Raw genomic sequence first — 16216 nt, 5'->3', positions numbered from 1 at the left:
GTGTGTGAAATATCAACATGTGACAATGATAAACACTGAATATAAATAGCAAGTACATGTAGACTCTGTCTTAAAGAAGTCAGAGGAATTCCTGAGAATTATTGACTCTGCTGTATATCAATTCCAGAACAGACACTTTGAAAGCATATGTATGTGTGCATTTCTGAAAATCCGTACATCACTTTGATCGGTATAATTTGAGGAGGTCAGACTGGCCTAACTTCCCTAGGGGAAATTACACTTTTCCAAATGCTTGCACTTTTGTTAGGACCCAGTTAGACAGTGAAGTACAGGACAATAGAAAAGAAACTGGAGCAATAGAAACCAGTCTTTGTCTGGTCTGTTGCCCAAATTTGATCACATCCATTGTCTTTCAAGGTCCAAAGAACGATAACAAGCACATGGTTATCGATATGTTGAAAGAATTAAAAAACTAAATTAATAAACTGATAAATCGTAACAGGAATGTAAAACAATCCAAAGTAAGATTTATAGTGATCAAATGACTAATAATCTGTTCAGATCTCTAGCTGTCATTCTTATTGCATGAAAGAATATTGAAAAGTAAATGGCAATTATTTTAGAGCAACCGAAGAAAGGATGCAGATTAGAACTGAGGCTGGACATCAGCATTGGTGAAATTTGCATCAAGTGTGGGATGGCTTTTTAACATGTATAGTAAATCTCACATCAAGAACTTGTCATTCTGCATCTGTTCAAACAAAATTTAAGTAACTACCTTTCATATTTCAAAATGTCAATTTTCCATTGAAATATTTGGAGGAATTTTAATAACACCACTAGTTGGCAACGTAGTTCTGTGATATTCTATCATACATTTTTCCTTTAAAGGAAAACCCTAATTTTATTTTGTGTAAAATACTAAAATACAACTTTTTTAATAACATGATTTCAGCAGGTACCACAAAGTAAGTAAACTATCATTCAATTTTGAACTGAATGCATTTTCACTTGTCCCCCGTAGGGCTAGATCTCGCATTTTAGAACCCCTGTAATTTCCTATTAAAAGTAGTTCGAGTAACATGAAGGCCTATCTGTTAATTTGTGGATGAGTTTTTTGAAATGGCACTTTGAACACGGATGTGGACATATGCATCAATATTCTGCAGATAAGGACAGTCTGGTTAAAGGCAAAGTATTTTCATACTGTAACAATTAAACATTGTACTTCTGCTCGAAAATAATGACATTTCACTGAAGAGCAGCATCAGTTTATGGGCATGTATGCAGGCCTTGCTGTGGTTCTTCATAGGACTCCAAAAATTGGAGAACGTCAAGGTCAGTCTGAGCATGAGTAGCACCTCTGTTTCTTCACCTATCTCAAAACAAGGAGGTAAAGATGACTATTCGGAGTCCCCGTAGCCCAGTTTCTTTTCTCCACCAACAACCAAATTTGGATGCCTAAGGAGGAGTGTAAGAATAATGCAAGTGTAAATGATTCTTCCTTTTCCCAAATCAAAAACACCTGTGGGCGCCGCATCTGTATGTTAATAACACCCCCTCAATGGGGGTAATAACCCCCTGCGAACCAAAAGTGTGTGTTCCTCTCATTGTAAACAAGGACCTTGTCTATCTCGGTTATTCTCAGGCAGCTCCTACTGAAGGTAGGTATCTGTAGCTTCCCTTTGGGAATTTGTGATGAGAAAGCAGACAGTCATCAGAAAACCTCTGCTACACAAAGAGGATTTTGAAAGTATTTGCACTGAAGATTCATAAAATTACCCTGCGCCCTGGGCCTCATACACATGTGAGAGGAAGCATTCAGCTCCCCAGGCAGCGTTGATGTACAACAGCTCGAGGAACTCTTGATCTTTATGCAAAAGTGTATCTAAACCCTGAGGATAACAAAAACAACTTTAATTCCTTCACACTGTCAGGTTTGGCCAGAAATATGTTGCTGCTTTGAGAGCCTGTGTTTATTTCTGCTTTTTTTGTGCATCAGAGTCCTTTTCTTCTACTCCGTTTGTGGTACTGTTCTCTGTTTATCAAAACAGACTGTCTGAAGCAAAGGCAAAAACATCAATACTAGCAGTACTGGCACAGTTCCTAACAGATCCTGTTTATTTGCTGGAGAGAGCATTGTTTTGAACTGGTCCAATCCTTGTATCTTTTCTTGCCTTTTTTTTTAATTGCATATTTCAACTTTCTTTTCCACTTCTGAAACTTTAAAAATGTTCCAAGGAAGACACAGATGTCTCCTAAATTCGCTCCTTTTCAGTTACCAGCAGTGGGAGACCCTTCTGATGTAATCCACACGCCTAACCTGATCCAGGTTTTGTTGCTGGCGCCCTGTTGATCAAAACTGTTATGCTTTTGTAGGAAACCTGCTAACTTGGGCAACATACAATATTCACAAATTGTTATAGAGCAGTACAAAGGCTAGAATGCATCTGTTAGAATAACAGATTAAAGCCACTTGAAGATTGTTTCGGTGAACTACAATGCGCAAGGACTATGGGTCTTCATCAAATACCATCTTGTTTCAGCAAGACAGCTTACAATGACAGTCTGCTGCTCTCCAGTGCTAATACCAGCATAGAAAACTATATGTACCATTTTCTAATAATAATTTTAAAAGATTCTTTAGATCTGGGCATCTTTAGGAAGGTACAGATATGTGATTATTTACCCTTGAATTTGCAGGATTTGTTGAGTTATAGTTCTTATCTGCCATCTTTAGGATTTTTTTTTTTTTTTGTAAGCAGTCATACCCTTCCCTCTGCTTCCCTTCTCCAGACTGAAAATTCGGCTTTTTTAATCTCTCCTTGTTCGTAATGCAGGTGCTTTTTCTCCTTAAATGTTTTAGTTGGCCTTTTCTGTGGCCTTCTCTGAGTCTGCTACATCCTCCTTGAGATACAGAGTCCAGAACTGCACACGGTATTTAAAATATGGATTCACGATCCTTTTATATATCTGCAAAGTGACTCACTTTGCCCTGTTCTCAATGTCCTTGTTGATGCTGCCCAGTATTTGGGGGGATTTGGGGCTGCTGCTGCACAATGAGAGGATGGCTTCAGAGAAGAGCCAGTGACTCCCAGATTATAACCACCAATTCCAAGTTAAGCATCATGTACTCAGGGTTTCCATTATTTTTCCCCATGTTTGTTTACACTGAAGCTCAGCTGCCACATTTTCACCCTGTTTGCTCAGCTTTAAGGTCCTTTTGGAGTTCAGCCAGCATTTGACTACCCAAAAGAGCTTAGGATCTTCTGAAAAAGATGTGAAAAACTGGAGGGTTCACTGTTTGCTCCCTTCTTCAGCTCATCAGTCATGACACAGAATAAAATCAATCCTAGCGTCAATCCCTGGAGGACCCCAATTGCTGTGTCTTTTCCATCCTGAGAAGTGACCATTAAGTCCTTCCATTTGCTTCTTCTGCTTTAAGCAGCTTTTGGTCTATAAAACATCATTTCCTCTAATCCCGTGGCAGCTTAATTTCTTTAATAGCCTTCAGTGTGGAACCCTGTCAGAGGCTTTATGAAAATTCAAATATATCATGTCCATTGAATCCCCTTTATCTGCCTGCTCCTTGACACTGTTGTAGAAATCCAGCAAATTGGTGAGACAGGATTTCCCTTCACAGAATCCACGCCAACTCTTTTCCAACAGACTGTGATTATCTCTGTGCTTAGTGATCTTATTATAGACCCTGCTATCAGGGATGTAAGACTCTTTGGTTTGTATTTCCCAGCATCATCTCTAAAGCCCTTGTTTGTAGAAGGGAAACTCTCCATTTTTCTGGCACAATGGCTGTTTGTGATGATAGGTTACACATCTTTGTTTTTAAATTCCACATTTGAGAGCTTTTGGATGAATGCTGTCTGGTTTTGGTGACTTCCTGACATCTAACTTGTTTATTTAGTCTAATACTTTCTGTCTGTTTACTTATTGATCTAGTTCCTTTGAGTGATCTGGTACAAAGAATGCAATGGGTGTAGGAATCAAACATTTTCAGCAAGAAAGAATAACGCAAACAAATATTTGAGCTTCTCTTGCATGGGCTTATACTTTACCATGAGTGCTGCTCTTCACACCTTTGTCATCCAGCAGTCCCACCAGTGCCTTAGCTGGTTTACTGCTTTTGATATATTCAAAAAAGTTAAAATTGTTAGAGCGTCCTTTGCATTTTTCAAGTTCCTTTTTAGTCCTCTTAATTTTATGTTTACATTTGGCATGAGCGGTTTTGTGGCTTTTCCTTATTTGGACAAGCTTTCCATTCCTCAAAGAGGAGAAGGTAGGAATATAGTGGTAGCCTCCTTAATTTTCCCATTAAGCCACGCAGGTGGGTTTCAGACCCACCCAGACTTTTTCTTTTGTGGTGTTGCACATCTTTTACCTGGGTTTCTAATACAAGGTTTTCTGGGGTTTGGTATTTAGGGTTTTTTTTAACAGCCTCTAGGCTGCCTCCTTTTCGACTCTTTCTTTTAGGGTGTTTTGACGCTTTGCCTTCCCTCCCCCCCCATTACATAGTTCCTCTAATTGTGCGTTTGTGTGCTGTAGACTCTTTCTCTACAACGCTGAAATTAATTGTATTGTGGTTTGCAGAGCACTTCTCACTACCACTGTGCACCACTCAAGACCACATCAGGAATGGCATCTTTTCTTGTGGGTTTTGCAACTAGTTGTTCCAGGAAACAATCTTTATTTTTCCTCTCTTCTTCCCCCCCCCCATCCTGATGGATGTATTGATGCAGTTTGATAAAGGTAGCTGGAATCTCACACTGCTGCTACCAGTCCTGAACTTGCAGCGCTCAGTCTGGCTTCAGTTTCTGATCATTATTATCAAACTTATCAGGAAGTCATTTAATATATCTATCTAAAATATATTTTATTAGAGTCTGGGATTTCCATCCACAAGGATTTCATTGTGCTTCTGTCTCCTTATTATATAAAGCTATTATACTTCATGTAATCCTTCACGCACACTACCATTCCCTCACCTGCACATCCTATTCTGTCATTCCTATAAATCTGGTAGCCTGGTAACGTTGCACGCTCCTTCAAGGTCACCAGGATACCTGCCTCACAGGGGTAGTCTCTTGGTGCCAATAATTCTTGTTATCCTGTCTTCATGTTTAGGCTTCTCATGTCGGTACAGAGGCACTTCTGAATTTTGCCCTCACATTGAATTTTAGCCACATCCACCTCATATGTTACGTCAGTCCAAACAGGTTGCTTTTCCTGACCTTTCACTTTCCCCAACTGCTAGTTGAAATGCTGTCTGAGAACTTTTCAGTTTTCACTGCCAGCACCTTAATAATGATTCAGGTGCGTCCCATTTCTCTTGTCTCAGAAGGTCCCCCAGCTCCTAGGTGCTTACTCCCTATGCTGTGTCCCTCGTGGATGGATGGAGGCTCTGATCTCTGCATCCATCTCGGGCCTTGCGCAGGGGATTGGCAGTATTTCTGAGAGTGCTGTTCCTCACGTCCCAGGCTTGTCTCTGGGCTGCAAGCTTGAACTTAGCCTGCAGAACATCCCCTCCGTGCTTCCCTACATCAGCAGTACCAGCAGGTACTGGTGCTGCCCGCGCCTCCACTGCTCCTCAGGTTAACCCATCTAAACAACCTTCGCCATACCCTGGATGTTTGCTTTCCCGTCTAGTGCCGCTTTGCTGTACCGCTGCTTTATTTTGTTGGAGCAAGCTGTGAAATAGTTTCCTGTCAGCTCAACTTGAGGTGATGGAAAGCGTGAAGCTGAGAAACAACGCAGCACTTAAATTTATGTTTGTTTTGCCAATTGATTGTTAATTTGGTGTACGAAGTAAATGAAAGTGGAGAGATGGGATTTACTTCTTTGAGGAGGAGATAGTTTACGAACTGCTTTGGTACCTGAACACTTAAGTCCAGACTAATGAAAATTTTAAAAGTGGAGAAAGCATCTACAGTTCAGAGAGGAATATCTTTGCTCTCACGGTTTTTGCCTGTGCATGCACCACAACTTGCAATGTTCTGTTACTGAAGAGGCGTATTCTTACACGTTTGAAATACTAGTTACTTAGAATAAATATACGTTATTCAGATTTCAGTTTCCTGTGATACCACTTTCAATTTATCACAACCATTACTGAAATCTGTTAAAACAGGAGAGAATTGGAGGCTCTTTAAGTGGTCACAACTGTCAGGCTTCAGTTTGTCCTTTCTTAATTTTGAAGGTCTTTGGCAATAATTACGTTGTAATAAAAGAGCCGATGTAGGAGGTTGAAATCTGAGCTACTTTATTGCTATCATATTTAAAGTGCATCTAAAAATAGACTTCATTAGTAATTGAAAACTGGAATATTTGTTTGAGTGTAATGCCACTGTCACAACTTTCTTAAGGGGCAAGGCAAATAATTTGGAGTGGTGGAATGAACTTCTGTGGTAGCATTAAGGGGAAGGTGGTCTGAGGCTATTTGTATGTCCCTTCTCAGTTACAGGTACATCTATGCTTTGGAGCCTCTCTCCTTCCCTCGCTTTCCCTGGTAATGCTGGTAATTTAAAACAGGATTAATTGGCTTTTGAAGGTGAGGAGTTGAATACTGGTAGAATTTTGTGGAGGACCCAGTGAACAAGACATCCTCCCAAAATGTTCATTTGCAATTAAAAACTCTGTGGATCCGATTCTTTTCCTGGAGGCTGTTGCACCCTGTTCATTAATCCTAATTCTGCACTGAACCCTTCAGTCCTGTTAGTGTGAATCCTGTCCTGCAGAAGGAGGGCCACAACGTCACAGTTTAAGAACAAAAAATGCTCGATCCACGTTATTATTTTCAATTCCTTCCTTCTGCTGTGGTTGGTCACTAGAGGCATTATAAACATTCTGCACTTGTATCTGTTATTTAGCCAGATAGAAAGTTTTATTAGGAAATTATCTCCCACACGACAGTCAGTCCACTTGGCTCCCACACAAGTTGTTAGTGTTCATTTAACCCAAATCATACTCGGTTCTTGATTGACTAATGCTGTCCCCAATATAATGTTTGATTATAATGCATGATTTGCACTTAGGTTTTGTCTTTTGAAAGAAAGTTCAGGCTTGCTTGTTCCTGCTGTTAATTACAACAAATTCTGGCAAGTTTAGGGATCTGAAAAGCCTGTCAGATGTTGGCCTTAAGGGCTAGTGTCCCTGAAGTTGGATGTAATTTGCACATAATAAATTGCTTCAATAAGATTTTGTTTCTTAGCTTAATTACATAAGTCTTTGGGGAGTTAAGCTAATGTGAAATTAAGGGTCATGGGACCACCACAAACCTTTAGAGTTCGTGGTGATAAAATCCAGCTGTTTCTCCTCAAAACCAACCTCTCAATATATTGTTCTTATCCACTGGTGTTCTTATGTGATCGCAGTGACATTGTGCATCTTAAAAAAAAAAAAAAAAAAAAAAAAAAAAAAGGATTAGTTGCATTAAACCCTGACATGAATTGGATAGTAAAGACTAGTCAGATTCCCTGACTAGCTTGATTGTATGCATTACAATGTCATCTGCAGATGTCCTGGATGCCCAGGCTTTGGATAAAATGGCCTTGAATCGATGGGTGGGAGTCATGATCCTCTCTAGGGGAGCACCTGCAGTTGCAGATCCCACAGCCTTCGGCGAGACTGTACTAAGTCTCAAACTGCAAGGGAGGGTAAGGCTGTGGAGAAAGGCACTGGGATTTACAAAGGTGGGAAATTAAGACGAAGTTTTAGGATCTTCACATATGGGGACTCAATTTAGACTGGTTGAAGACGACCAGTGTGGGATGTAGTAAGAATCAACTTGCGTTGGAACTTGGGCATAAAGTAGAAAACCAGCAGCAACACTCAGATATTTGTGGAGGGTTTTTTGCTTTCTAAGCAGATTTGTAGAGGTGGGGGAAGGTCTTTCTTTTGAAATACTTGTGTCTTATTCCTGTTTTGTTAACTAGAGCTTATTATTGATAATGTACTCTGTTGCTGTCTTTAAATGACCAAATATCAATATTTTTATAAGCAGCAAAACATTAGTTTTAAAAATACCATATAGCTATTAATAATGCTATCTCATCTAACTTAGAATTTTGCTTGGTTTATAATTTTCCTTAATAATTTATAACTGAGATTATAAATAACATCACAAAAGAGTTGTTTGTTCCTATACAGAAGCATATGTGCTACGAAGCAAAAGAAACATACGCTATACAATGCACAGAATGTTTCAAATATCTTTTAAAGCTAGATCTTCAGCCCTAGCTGAATATGCATAGCATAGATGCTTTTTATAGGAATCTAGTACAAAAAAGACCGTATCATCTGGCTTCCAGGCATTTGTTTTCTAGATACAGTTTTGTATATTTTAGAATGCAAAATAGGTAATAGGTAATGCCACTCAAAAAGAGGATTTGTACATCAGTGAACATTATAAGCATTTAAGACATGGATAATACGTCTGTCATTTTAAAATATTAATAGCATGTTTTTAAGTGCTCATACAGTGAATGACCTTCATATAGTGGCCTGGATAGTACCCTCAGAGAAACAGATCTGGAAAATCCTTATCATTAAAAGCAAGAGGAAAAACCTGCTTTCAGATACATGAGCACTGAGTTCTTCGTGGTTAGTAAAAATGTTGCACGTAAACGTGAAGACAATATCTATACCTACCATCATTCTAGACCTCCAAATACTTAACTTGCCTGCCATCTAATAGCTGTAGCTAGGAGGCGGTTTTACCAGAAACTTTAGTGACAGTTGTGTTTGCTTCTCCATGGCTAAGAGGTGGACTTGTTTCTGGTTGGAGCCCTCAGCCATTTCTTCAGTTGATGGTGCATGGGCCATGTTGCTGCCTTTACGCTACAGCTCGGTTCAGCGAAGGGCGCTCTCTGCCTGAGATCTAAACAAAATTGCACACAGCACCTTACAAATTTCTGCATCAAAACGCCGTAAGACTTTACTGATCTCTTTATCTCTTCTCCTTCCCTCCCCCTCTACAAGCACACAAACACATTTGCATGAACAGGCTTTTAAATTTCTTTAAGGCAATTTCTAGTATACGATAAGGATTGCTTTTACAGCAAAGCCCTTAAAAATAAATGATCCTGTAAAGAAAAACAAATAGGGGGATATCTGCTTGGCAGACAACAATAAAGATGTACATGCAGTGACAATTATTTTGCACGGTCATTCCTCAAGATATCCCTAACAGTTACGGGTCAAAGTCTTCTGTACATCTGCAGTGCTCTCCAAAAAACATCAACAACCTAGAAGGACCACCTAGCTGTGATACATTTGTTGCTTGTCTGTATTGTAGGAAGGCACTTCTGGTCCCTTTTCGAAATACGAAGATTGTCCAAATTTCTAAGGACTTCCATCCTCACACCATGCATCTCTTTGTACAGGGGTGCTATGATTACTACAATACCCCTTGCTACTGATAAATGCAAATGATTATTAATACACAAATACTGGTGGGTTTTTCATCCCACGTGCAGTATTTTTACCACTTGTTAGTTGTAAGAAATCCCACAAGGCTATTTGAGTAATGGAGTTTTGTTTGTAATTGGCTTAATGCTTGCTTGCTAAATTTTTCTAGGGACAAATTGAGGAAATGGGGGAGAGGCGTTGCAATAGGGCTGTCTCGAGATCTGTAAGACAGAAGAAAAATGAAGGGATGCAAAATGGAAAGCAGCATTTTGTTCTGAGTCTTTGCCCTGTTGTACTTTTTAATTATAGGTTATTACTTAAACTGAAGCCCACTTCCTCCTGGAGATGCTTTGGGAAATCACTGTAATTCTGATTTTGTCATCCAGAAGCAAACAAAATTCAGATTTCAAAAAGGACAAGCAAAGAGGATTGCTAACTTTAATCAAAATTGCAGGCTGACATTACGACATCAAAGTTACTGCATCCCATGCTACAGAATGAGTAGATTGCTGCTGAGGTAGAAGTGTAACATTTTCAGGCACGGCATTTTACAGTTAGCAGGGTGCATTTTAGGACAATTTTTCCATGCTGCACGTGATAATGGGCCACCATTTCCAAAGTGTGTAGGCCAGAACGTTTCTAAGTTCAGTGCTCAGGATCCAAACATAAAGAGAGGAGGCTTTGAAAACTGAAGTTAGGCTTCCAAGGCACTTAGAGCTACGAGGTCAAATTTTCGGTGTATTTTAGACAAATAAATGCCCTACAGTGTTTTTGTAACTCAGTCCTGTTGGTTTGCTCTCTTTTTAGAGTTTCTTTGCAAGGAATGCCCAAGAGTTCATGTCTTCATTGATCGAATTGAACTGAAGGACATTCCAGAAGAGCAGATGTATATGAGAAGGTGGCTTCATGAACGTTTTGAAATAAAGGATAAGTGAGTAGCGATGTGCAGAACTTTCTGTTTAAAGTAGCTGTCTTCTTTTATATTAACAGATATACCCATGATTTCTGTGTTACCAGCAGTGCAAGCTGTAGGGCTCTCTGAAGAGAGGTGGTGTTGGTACTCCTGTGCATATTTTGTAAAATACCCTTGTGGTTAAAGCTTTTGCTCAGGAGGTTGGGATTCCTGGGTTTTAGACCTTCCTTAGGCTGAAGAGCTGTGAATCCATGTTCCAGGTGAGACTTACATTCATCTGAATACTCTCCATTTATCTTTTTGAAGCTGAGTCATGCACAGCCAGTAATTTAAGATGCCCGTGGTAGACAAGCAAGCAAAAAGCAGTTTGATTCTAGCCTCGTAATCAGTGTTAGGTTAGAGTTAGAAAGGGGCAGGTCTTGATCTAATCTCTTCTGCCAAAATGAACAATTTTATACATCTTCCGTCAGACGGCAATTGGATAAAAACACAACTAACCCCGAGATACCTACCTTCACTGGGGAAGTGAGGTGAAGTAGAAGTTTCATCTGTGCATCTTTGAATCGTGGCAGACCTAAAGTGCCTGGCTCCCTCCAGCATCTCCAGATAAGGTCGCCAGTGAGCATATGCAACAGATCCCGGGGGACCTTGTGCCTAAATGTGGGATTTCAGTTGTTTGAGAGATGATGGTTTAATTTGCCACATCTGAAGTCCAGCTTAAGGGAGCTGAATCTGTTTACTTTCTAAATCCTTGAATACATTGTGTGAGGTAGAAGTTTCCCTGGTTCGTCAGGTATGTTCTGCTTTAAAATTGTTCTGCCAGTCTCACACTCCACAGAAGTGAAAAACAGATTCATTTGTCCGGTGATCTTTGAATCCATGTAAAAGTTAACATGACTACCTGTAAACATGGCACTATTACTAAAGTGTTTTAGAAGTTCAGGATCGCTAAGTAATTTTTTTCTTCACTTTTGAGAGGCAAGAAAGTCTGAATTTCATTTTATAGACAAATAACAGATAGATAAAATAAAAGGCTGTCCAGTGGCCCACAGGTAGTCTTCTGGTGAAGACCAGCAAAACTGAACCCTGATCACCTGTCTCGCATTGTAGACTCCAGTTGACTGGAACATCTTTCCTGGGATCAAAGCAGTCTGTCAGGCGAATTTAGAAATGCTTAAAACCCCAGAATTTTCAAATTCATTTATTAGTGGTTTTCAAAAATAGGAGAAAAAAAATTACTACTAAACGGTGTGGCATTTTACTCTTGCACGTTTGTTATTAGTTTATTTCATGAAGATAATTCCCCCCCTGCCTTCGTTGTTCAGTGATTAACTGTTGCTATTTTGTCCTACGATATTGCCCAGTAGTCTGGGCTTATTTGCTAAATGCTGAATGAAAAGGATTCTTTTCAGCTTTTATATTCAGTGTTAAAATTGGTCCCTCCGGAAAATCTGCTTTTATTGCTCACAAGGGTCCAGGTTGAGTACTCTGATGTGCAATGTTACTTTGAATGCATCATATTCTTAAGGCATACTGATTGCTTCAACTTGTTACGGACAAGCTGCTACGTATTGTTAAATCATTTGTTAAATAATGTGTGATTAGAAGCAGTTATTGGGTGAAAGTAAGTTGCTTAAACAGTGTTACGCTAATGCATAACTTTGACCATCTCCTTTTGTCTGCTTGTAGGTTACTAATAGAGTTTTATGATGCGAAGGATTCTAAAAGAAGAAATAAGTTCCCTGGAAAAAGTGTTCATTCCAAACTAAGCCTCAAGAAAACTTTGCCATCTTTGCTGTTTTTAGGTGGCCTGACTGCTAGTATGCTTCTGACAGAATCTGGAAGGAAACTTTATGTAAAAACATGGATATATGGGACTTTAATTGGTTGCCTGTGGGTTAGCATTAAACCATAAGCAGATGTTAGTCTCCACTCAGTGAAATGTGCAGTCTTTTCTTGCACATTGCACAAAACTTTTTCCTGACTTTATAGTAAAAAAGTGTAAATAAAGCCTTATTGATCGAACATTGGAAATAATAGAATTTGTGACTTAAGCCTCTGTGTGGTTGGTCTGGGGAAAATAAATGTAGATTTTCAAATTTGCTACTGATTTTTGCTGGAATAATGACAGATAAACCGAGTCGTGATAAATTGCTTTCCCCATGAACTAACATCCACCTCTATCTGCAGATTTGATGAAGTATGAGTTACGCATAAGGGTGTCTTAAGTGGACCTGTGAATGTATTTACAGAGATTAATTTAGGGTATATATTTATTCTTCTGATATTCATGTTGAATTTTCGTTACTCTTTGGTGCATTGCAGCAGCTCAGTTGCATCTATCCCAGCTGTATCGCAACTAATTAAAACCTTTTTTTTCTTTTTGAATTTTGCTTTTCAGTTTTAGCTAAATACTGTGTTCTTTAAAAGGGACTGTGTAAGCTGGCAACTCATGAGATGTTACCTGAGGCAGAATAAAATGTTCCTGAGAACTCCTGTTCATGGGGAAGAAGCTGTTTATCTAGTGCATGATTTTTGATTATATTGCAGTATTAGCTGATTATTTTACATATGCAAGACATTAAATTTTACTGAGCAAACAGCTTATTTTGCGCACCCTGTATTTGTGCATAAAAGGACTGTATGCAGTGTAATGAAGTGTTAAGTTTTTGTTTCTGGCCTAACCAGACTGTAGCCTACCTTGTGTCTGCGTTATCCCTAGCGCCTCGAGAGTTTCAGCTGAGCTCACAAACCTTTCGTGTGTACGTGCCATAAGCAGAAGTTTCCTGTTACCTCACGATTTTCTGGAAGCAAACTCTGTCATTTGGGTAATGCACAGAATTACTCTAACTTCAGGAGCGTAAGGGTATGGTAACGAGGAACCTTCAGATGTTCCTGCTAAATCCGAAGCATGTGCCTTTTCCTACTAATCTGATTTAGCCTGATGTTTCATAATCTGGCAGTCATCTCCATGCTGTAATATCACACTAGATTCTCAAATCATTCTAGGTGATGCAGACTGCAGCTGGATTGAAGTTACAGGGTTGATGTATGCGATTTGCACAATAGACTAGGAGTGAAAGAAATGCATATCCTATCAGTATTTCACCTGCTTGAAAATATACTTTAAAAAGCAAAATCAACAAACCCTTACTACCAGAAGGTCTGCGATTCCCATGGCTGGTATTTTTGTTGGGGAAGCGCCATTTCCTGATATCAAGGGAATTGTCTATATGTACAGCGATGGGGTAGGAAAGAGGATGTACTTTATCTTCTTCCATTAGGGAATTGGACTCCCTGAATCAAAATGAAAGAACTAGAAAATATTTTTATATCACACTTGCAAGCTTTAAACGTGCATCTCTTTTTAGCTTCAGTGCGATTTGTCTTGCATTAGAGTCCATTGTGAGTTAAATGTCTTTTAAAATTATAACTCAGTTTTTTTCAGATTCCACCATTGCCAGTTAATTAAAGAGACTGCTTTTACTGTGTGGGGTGGTTGGGTTTTTTTTTTTACAGAATTTTGTAGAGTAATTACAGTTCCACCTTAAAATCATTCGGTACAACTTTCAGTTTGCAGTTCTGTGTCCTTCCATAATGGATTTTGTCACTGGAGTTATTTATATCGGTGATTGATTCAGGATATGTTGATGAACCATTTTAAAAACAATGACTAGGAACAACGGTGAAAAACAGTATTGTTATGAGGCTGTGAAACCAGAGGGGAAAAAAAAAAGCCATTTTATGTAACAGCCAAATGTGCTCACATGTAGTTCTTCCTATTCTCAGCTGACTGTTTCCAGTGGGTATAACCAGAAAGCACTGTTCCTATGTTAGTGTGATTTTCAATCGTGGAATGAAATTTTACTCTGACATGACTAAATTTCTTTGTAAGAGCTAAGAATAACATTTAATTACACATCAAAAATAAATGCAAACTGCTTAATTCATTTGTAGAAAAATAACTGCTATTTTGGAGAGCCTAATTACCACGAAGTATTGGATCTTTCTTGCTGTTTAAGTACCAGGAATATAATTGACGCAGTGCCACAAACAAACAGGATGTTTATTTTGAACCTCATTCTCTATGTTAATCTTAATTTTTTTTCCTTGCCATTAATTTATAAAGTTTTGAAACCGCAATTTGCTGATGTATTTGGCATTGGGAGTATCACATGCTATTTCTAAATATGCACTGATATTAACTTGAAATATTTCTTCATTAAAATAAGAAGAGCCAATGCTCATTCAACTTTTCTGTCCTGTCTACTTGTTCAATTTTTTCTGCACTTTTATGTTTGTAACTTGGTTAACAGGGACTGCTTGCAAAAAGGCTACGAGTGTGGTCTTAAGTCCTTGACAGAAGGTTTTGCGTGAGAAACAGCCAATGAAAAGAAAACAACTTGTTTTTTTTTCCTGTGCAGCTGAAATGCGTTCAAATCAATTTGTGCTTGTTCCAACGCAACACACCACCAGGTCGGGTGGATTGCAGTAGCTTTTCACCCTGCGCCACTTCTTGCTTGTTAATAATGTTCGCTGACGTGCAGTACCACAGCTCTGGCCAGGGATCGGGCTCAGCCGCACGATAGGTCTTGCACAGACAACACCGGCAGACAGGCTGGGCAGACCCAGGGGGTGGGAAGAGGTATTGCAAACAAATACATGAAGTATATCTCGATATATGTATCGAGACCTGTATGCTCAAAAACTTATTTTTCCAGCTGTATCTGATAAAAGCGATTTCCCTCCACACAAGTACTTCTCTCTTCGTATGCATAAACTGTATGTAAACCTTTTATAGTCGGCAACACCACCACTATGTGCTAGTTCCACAGTGGTGGTGGTGTGTTTACTTCTGTGGAAGGAATTGGGCTAGTAAGGAAGCATTTACTTAAATAACGGAGAACACAAAAAGTGAAGTGAGACAGAAAACTAAAGCACTGAGTGATGCTACAGTGAAGAAATGACTGAGGACATGTGAGGGGCTCCAGCCTACTGCAGTCTTTTGCTAACTCCTCTGAAGCATTTTCTTAGTGTAATACTTTGTTTTTCTCTCCTCAGTAGAACATAGCATACCTGTAAAACTGGTTTTTTAGTACTTAAAAATTGGCCCTTGATTATTTTGACATGCATAGACTATATATACTCACTTTGAGGGAGAGAGAGGTAACTATTTTAGGATTAGATAACAAAGGAGACCAGGAGCAGGTTTGGGATTTTTGGCTTAGTGTTAAAAACGAAGAAAGAGACTTCTCCCCCCACCACCTCCAAATACAAACCACTTTTAATGGCAGAAATTTCAACCCGGCCCCTGAAAGGCAATGGAAAACCAGTTAATAGGTTCAAGATCTTGGCACCTGCTTTATAAAGCCTTTTCCTTTATAAACATGGAAACCACAGTTTGGTCTTAACCTGCAGTTCTAGGTCACTTTTTAGCAGAGTGGTTCTGATGACAGGGCTTGAAGTGAACACGATGGGGTTTCTCTTGTCCTGATTTTCATGTTCTTGCCTGTCTCATCAGTTTGGAGCTCGGTGGTCCCAGTGAAGCATGTTGCACAACTTGCTAAGCATAAGACAAAAAAAAATTATTTTAAGTTTGTATAATGGCAAAAGTCACGCAACTAAAACAAAACACAGAGCAAGTCCAGAGGAAGAAAAGCAGCAATAATCTAATACAAAAAAAAAGATTAGAAACGTCAGCTCCAGTCAGGCATGGCCACAGCTGATTGACTCCAGGGAAGATTTGTTTTCCGGGTGGGGACCGATTTCCCTGTCAGCGTGGTGAATATTTCTCCTACCTGTCCTCTTTCAGTCCCAGATTTGCATTTACCCTGGACTGACGGGTCTGTTATTTTCCCAACGAGGTGTCCCTCGTTACTTTTCAGACACTGATGTGAATCTCGGGTTTCCTCCATTCTCTTC

The 16216-nt window shown here is 39.3% G+C and overlaps 1 protein-coding gene across 1 annotated transcript in view; it reads left to right on the top strand.

The window, feature by feature from the left end:
- Positions 1-14550, top strand: part of AGPAT5 (1-acylglycerol-3-phosphate O-acyltransferase 5) — a 69274-nt gene extending 54724 nt beyond the window's left edge. The window contains exons 11-12 of the mRNA XM_009333259.1: positions 10189-10312; positions 11984-14550. Coding sequence (XP_009331534.1) covers positions 10189-10312; positions 11984-12209 — 350 coding nt within the window. The 3' untranslated portion in view covers positions 12210-14550. The remainder of the gene's footprint in view (positions 1-10188; positions 10313-11983) is intronic.
- The last annotated feature ends 1666 nt before the right edge of the window (positions 14551-16216 follow it).

This window comes from Pygoscelis adeliae, unplaced genomic scaffold (assembly GCF_000699105.1).
Source record: "Pygoscelis adeliae isolate BGI_AS28 unplaced genomic scaffold, ASM69910v1 Scaffold57, whole genome shotgun sequence".
Lineage (NCBI taxonomy): Eukaryota > Metazoa > Chordata > Aves > Sphenisciformes > Spheniscidae > Pygoscelis > Pygoscelis adeliae.
The sequence above is the reverse complement of the archived record's forward strand: the minus strand, read 5'-3'. Positions and strand labels throughout refer to the sequence as shown.